Here is a 6794-nt window from a genome sequence, read left to right as displayed (position 1 = left end):
AGTCTAATGGATCAATTGAAAGATCTCACCACGTTTTAGGAGAATATTTAAAACAATTTATTAATAAAAATGAAGAATGGGATGATTGGTTAGAATTAGCCATGTTTTCATATAATACAAGCATTCATGAAGGTACAAAGTGTACTCCGTACGAGTTAATTTTTGGAAAATTGGCCCGATTACCGTCAAGCGATCCGCCACTTGAACACGAGAAATTAGAAACTTACGACCATTATTTAACAAATTTAATAACAAGACTTCATGAAATGAGAAACATCGCTAGAGAAAATTTAATTTTAGCAAAAGAAAAGTCAAAATTTTATTATGACAAAAATTGTAATCCACAAAATCTTAAGCTCGGAGACGAAGTATTTTTATTACACGGGGGAAAAATTCATAAATTTGCTAATCAATATACAGGTCCACACAAAATACTAGAAATTTTAAACAAAGGAAACGTTAAAATACAAGTTAAAAATAAACAAAAGATAGTACATGTAAATAGACTTAAACTTTCACATATTAGGCAAGAAGAATAAAAAGAAGTTATACTAAATAAGTATAATCTGTTTCCAGATATGGAAACCGGAATAAGGAAAATACTACAACTATGCTTATTATTTATCATAATAAGTCTATCCAACGCATTTATAGGATTCGACTGTGGTTCAACAGAACCTAATATAACGACTCTATCATTAAAACAAGTAGGAGATTGCGATATTTAAAAAAAACCTGTAACAACTGAACAGAGTTACGTACAATTAATACAACTAAGTGGTACTACAAAAACTAAAGTTATTCAGTGTAAAATCAAAATCAGCCGTCATATTGAACACTGTGGAATGTTTTCACACACGACACCTGTTAGTAACGGGCAAGGAGTATATATTCATGAAGTATCTTATGATGTATGCAACACAATTCATATAACAGGAATTTTTACGCCTACTATTAGCACAAAATTTGCAGATTTAAAAATGAATTCTACTAATTACCGTAGTATTACCCTAGCAGGATCATTAAATCAAGATGGAGATTGTGATGGAGAATCTTATACTGACGTCTATGGCTCATGGAAAGATGTAGTAGTACAAGCATCGTATGAGATAACCTTACAAGAATATTTTGCGACAGTCAATCTAGAAACGGACAAAATTCATTTACAATCAGGAACAGTTTGTAGTTTATCAGAATCAAAATGTATAGATAGGGAAAATGGAAATACATTTTGGAGTGCTATACCAGAAGATGTTTGTAACCTCAGAAAATACGAAGTAATTTATGAAGGAATAGCAAATAAAACATATGAAATAGGCAGCAATGAAAAAAATAAAGAAATATTATACTCTTTAGTGAGTCAAGACATAACATTTGCATTAGCTGAAAAATCAAGGGAAATGATTTGTGGATATATATATATAAGAACTGAACATCCAAAATTAATTATTCTAGAAACAAGGGCAGGTGGATCACCTTTAAGTAACAAAAAACCGTTAGTTCAAAACATGGATATGTTTTCTTATGTAAATACGAAATTTATTTACGTTGAACGCCATATAAGAAAAGAAATGTATGAATTGTATTACGACGTACTAACAAAAAGATGCCTATTAGAACAAGAAGTGTTAAGAAATGCTTTAGTGCTAGCAACTCAAGCTCCCGATTTATTTGCATACCATTTAATGAAAAAAGAAGGGTACATGTCAGTCTTAGCAGGCGAAGTTATTCATATGATCAAATGTATACCAGTTGAAATTAACTTAAGGGAAACAAAAGAATGTTATATGCAATTACCTGTTACAAAAGATAATAAAACGTACTTTCTAACCCCTATAACTCACATTTTGACTAAAATAGGAACACCAGTAGAATGCAATACATTTTTACCATCAATGTTTATGATAGGAAATTCTTGGTTCCAAATGTTGCCTAAATTAGTAACAGTAGTACAGCCAGCAATTATAAAACCAGACAAGCAAGAAACCTGGAAATATAATGTTCCTCCATACCTAGCTACTAGTGGGTTATATTCACAAAAGGACCTAGAAAAATTAAGAAATCATATTATGCTACCAGCAGAGAAGCCTATAATTTTAAATACCCTCGCAAGAGGAATAATGGGACAAACTATACCTAACACAGGCTTTAAATTTTCAAATGTACTAGACGAAGAAACAATAAATAAAATAGCAGAATCAGCATGGGGAAAAATCTGGGTTACATTTACTAGTTTCGGAACTGTAAGCGCAGGATTTATAGGCATAATAATAGTAATGAAAACAATCAAATTTATCGCTGACACCTTTATACATGGATATGCATTATATAGTGTGTTTGGATGGTCCCTACACCTTTTAGGTTCCATATGGGACTCAGTAACTAATGTATTATTACATTTAGGAACGGCCCCCAAGACTCCACCAACGCAAAATCAAAACAACCAAGAAGGAAACGAAGCTTCAGCCCCTATAGAAGAAATTAACCTGCTGCAGAAAAAAGAAGGTAATAAAAACAACGAAGAAGTAATTCAATTGTACCCACAACTGCATAACAATTCAACAACCTTCCGATTATAAGATGGCAACTACCTTTCTAAATATACTAAATACCTTATTAAAAGAAAACACGAAAGACGACCTCCTAATTAATTCAAATTATCAAGCACCGGCGGACGCCATTAATCAACCTCAATATGTTACAGAAATAAAATATAAACATTTTATAATTTGTAGTACAAGTGACAATCTAGAGTTATCGAGAGAAAATGCAGCGTATCGTTTGATTGAAAAATTAACCAATGGAGAAAATGCATTTTTGAAAAAAGCAACAGTGACATTTAAAATAAGACTTATTCAAAAACTAAATGATTACTGTTATAAAAAAGAAATGGGTATTCCGAAATTTTCATTATTTAAAACAAACGTATCAGAAACTACAATAAATTGGTTAGCAATTTGCACTGCAGGAAAAATAAAAAAAACAGCTATATCAAGTGACATCTTAACAGCAAAAGCTATATCAGCATTAATAACTTTAGCAACTTTACATAATATAGAAAATTACAGTAATTCCCTTGAACATGTAATAACTAAATCTTTTGAAAAAATGACAGTCGTGAATGAAAAGAAAAATTCTTTTGAAAGTACAAATTTTCCTTCGACTTCCTCATCCTACAAAAATAAAAAAAAGAAAAGTTTTAAAAAATGTACTTTTTGCGGACATCGCAAACAGAACATTTATCATGATATATAAAAATAATTATACTTGATTCTGTTTCAGAAATGGAGATTAAAAATAAAATGATCTTATTAATCTTTGCCTTTTTGATAGGAATAAACAAAGGCACATTTCAAATCATACCACAAGATGTTCAATTTACGCAATCACCAGGATTATATTATGAACCTCTTAAAAATATAAATTTTCCTATTGGTGAAGTAAAATTTATTTATTATGTTAACCACAAACAATTATTTAGCAAATTAGAAAAATTTAAAAATTTATATGAAAACAGTAAGAAAAATTGCATATTATTCTGCATTTCAATAAGAAATCAACTTGAATATAAAATAAAAGAATTCGAAGCAATAATTTACGAAACAAAGAAAATTATAACTGAAACAACAGAACCAGCACAAAAAACGGGCATATTTAACTTCATAGAAAAAAAGGAAACAATTAATAATATCACAATGAAAACTACAAATAAAAATACGTTTATGCAACAAATTTTTATTTTAGATCCTCCTAGTCCAAACGACATATATGAACAATTATATTCAATTGAAAAATACATTAGAACGTTACAAAATATACAAGAAATTCTTGTAGCTTCAATAAATAATAAATGGCATCAATCCATTCCAGTTGAAAAAGATTTGCTAAACTATACCATAGATACTAAAACTCTTTTGAAATTTTTAAAAGTCGAACCTTTCCATTCAAATAAAAATTTATTTATTGTATACTCATTTCCAAAACAAATATCAGAAAGCTTTAAATTATTTAAAATTTATTCATATCCAAGGTTTTATAATGAATCTTTTATTTCTATAAAAGTAGACTCTCAAATAATAGGTCTTTCCGAAGACAATAAAAGGTACTTCTTAACCTCAAATCTTAAAGAAAAATTTACACCATTTATTAATCACGTTAAATTAAACCCAACTTGTGAATCCAATATATTAATTAATTCAAAGTACCACAACTGCAAGTTTACTATTTCAAATGAATTCCCATTTTTAACACCATTACTAAAACATAACTCTTGGATATATACTACTAAAGAATTAAAACAAATTGACATACAATGTTTTAAAAAATCGTTTACTAAATTATTGAAAAATAATGGAATTCTAATATTACCATCAGATTGTTCAATAAGAATAAATAATCAAACTTTAGCCATAGAAATAGAAGAAATGACTAACTTACCTTTAAAAACACCAATTGTTATACAGGATAATGTATTTGTTCAAAGCCCTAACAAAGAAATTTTAAATATCGATACTCTTACTTTTAAAAATTCTACTAAAATTATCAATGCAGAAAAATATGAAATTAAAAATTATTTATATTTAATTGTTATAACAATAACAGTAATTAATTTAATTGCTATAATAATATTATATTTAAAGACAAAAAAGACTGGAATTACAGAAACAAATGAATTACTGAGTGATTACGTAAAAAACGAGGTTTGCACAGAATTAATGGAGAAAGAAGTAAAAGGAAACAGAAACACAGAACAATAAAAGAAAATGAATATTATAATTTGATTTATTTTTCTTTTCATTAAAAACTTTTTTTTTTCTATTATTATATATACAATAATTATAATAAGACATGTCACTATCAAGGTCCAAAATACTGAAACAAACAAACACAAGTTTTTTTTTTAGTTAAATGCAAATAATAAATAAGAAAATAAATTTTACACACTTACACGATTCACCTGATGACCATTTATCATCCATTTCACACCTCCAGCAAAGAAGGGAGTCCCCAAAGGATCTGTCGATTCCAACACGTGCCTTTTTAGACTAGAAAATCCTTCATCTATTGAACAATAAAAATTCAGTTTCCACTCCATAGGAAGTTCCATGCGCATACGAAAAGTTTTCAACGAAGTTCTCTTCTGCTTATAACCTAACGGCTGAAATTGCTCATTAAACCATTGATCATATTCGCACACCTGTAAAGAAATTAAAATAATAATAATTCAAACAATAGAAGAATACATTTGACACAATAATAAAATACGTACTCGAATCATTGAGTCACCAACAAATTTAACTTTTCGGTTATATAAAACAAAGGTTTCTCCAGTATCAAAACATTTGTCCAACAAAGATTTATGATCGTTAATAATCGAATTCTTTTTCGCAGCAAACTCAGCAGGCAAAATGATTGTTACACCTTCGTATTCAATTGTCGGCAACTTGTTAAGAATTCTTTTATTTCCCTCCCAGGATATAAGTTCTTTATCAACCTAAGTTATAAACAAGATACCAAGTATGTAAACAAATAGAAATTATATTTTAATAGTAAATAAATAAAAATAAGTAACTTACAATTTTAATCCTGTTGGACTCAAAAATGAAATATCTTCCCTCCAAATAAAATATGCCATCAGGTCCATGAACATTTATCTGTAGCATTATGGCAAATTTTATTAAATCAGCACAAGGTAGTAAAGTCCACCAGTCTCTTCCTATATAATGTTTTCCATCATGAAAAACGACAAACGGAGCGGAACATCCCTCTCTTGGATTCCAAATGTCAAACTCCTTCAGTGGTAGAATCAGTCCTTCAAAAACAGCCATAGAATTACAAGAATCCTTTGAATTGAATAATGAAAACCAAATGCTTCCCAATTTCAATTTATTGGTCATAACATAATTTTCGATCTTAACAGGAGGTATATATTCAATGTTAATATTGTCCTCCTCTTTTGTGACATCATTGTCATCGCTTAAAATTTCCACAGACACACTATCCGAATCAATCTGTTCCTCTACACTTACAACAGCTACATTCACAACATTAGCCTCTAAATGTGTAGTAGGTACATTTTCAGCTTCACTATTTTCTTCTGAGTCAACACTGTTTTTTAAATTTTTTCCAAGAACAATTTCAACTTCAGTATTTTCCACTATCTCAATAATGTTATTTAAATCCTTTACAGGCACATTTGCAGCCTCACTGTTTTCTTCTGCATCAAGAATAATTAAACTTTTAGCAGGTAGTTTTCCAACTTCACTATTTTCTTCTAATTTTAATTTCTTGTCCGGCACGTCAAAATTGTCATCTAATTTCCTCTTAACACTTGTAGAAGATACCATATTTCTAGACGTACACTCCTCATCTAGTTCCATGTCACAAATTTCAAAAACACTAGCAACATCCGCATCAGTAAGATCTTTTAAAATTTCTAAATAATTTACATCTTTGAATTCTGAATCCAAAAAGTTGTTTAAATCAGAAGCACAATTAGAACGAGACATTTTTCTTTCCCGAAATTTTTTCCTTAGCGTATCACGAACGTAAAAGAAAAAGACCAATTAAGGAAAACAGACTGTACGAAACTGAATTTTAGACATAGAAGGAACAGTAAAGTCCTACCCAACATCCCTACCATTTTCCATTTTCCAAAACTTAGGAAACCAATTGAAATTCAGATAGTTATGTGGGTTGTACCTCAGAGTGATAACGAAGATCAAACAAACAAGGGATGCTAGATTTGAGGCAGGTAGACCTGCAAATTCTGTAACTTGCAATAAAAAATTAGT

The 6794-nt window shown here is 29.4% G+C and overlaps 1 protein-coding gene across 1 annotated transcript; it reads right to left on the bottom strand.

Moving 5' to 3' along the window:
- Positions 1-4890: 4890 nt before the first annotated feature.
- LOC122504046 lies at positions 4891-6509 on the bottom strand. The gene is made up of 3 exons (XM_043614927.1): positions 5577-6509; positions 5270-5494; positions 4891-5197 (listed from the first exon to the last, which is right to left on the bottom strand). Exons 1-3 carry the CDS (start codon positions 6507-6509, stop codon positions 4937-4939), a joined length of 1419 nt encoding a protein of 472 aa, XP_043470862.1. The 3' UTR covers positions 4891-4936.
- Between the last annotated feature and the right edge of the window lie 285 nt (positions 6510-6794).

The sequence above is a fragment of the Leptopilina heterotoma genome, unplaced genomic scaffold (assembly GCF_015476425.1).
Source record: "Leptopilina heterotoma isolate Lh14 unplaced genomic scaffold, ASM1547642v1 Lhet_276, whole genome shotgun sequence".
Taxonomy (NCBI): Eukaryota; Metazoa; Arthropoda; class Insecta; order Hymenoptera; family Figitidae; genus Leptopilina; species Leptopilina heterotoma.
This window is presented reverse-complemented; position numbering and strand designations above follow the sequence as displayed.

What these genes read in the sequence shown, in the direction of transcription:
- LOC122504046 (XM_043614927.1), bottom strand. Translation starts at nt 6,509, where the DNA reads ATGTCTCGTTCTAATTGTGCTTCTGATTTAAACAACTTTTTGGATTCA. An exon ending in AGTCCAACAGGATTAAAATT is followed by an intron (nt 5,495 to 5,576) that starts GTAAGTTACTTA and finishes TTTATAACTTAG; the next exon opens with GTTGATAAAGAACTTATATC. An exon ending in TTGGTGACTCAATGATTCGA is followed by an intron (nt 5,198 to 5,269) that starts GTACGTATTTTA and finishes ATTTCTTTACAG; the next exon opens with GTGTGCGAATATGATCAATG.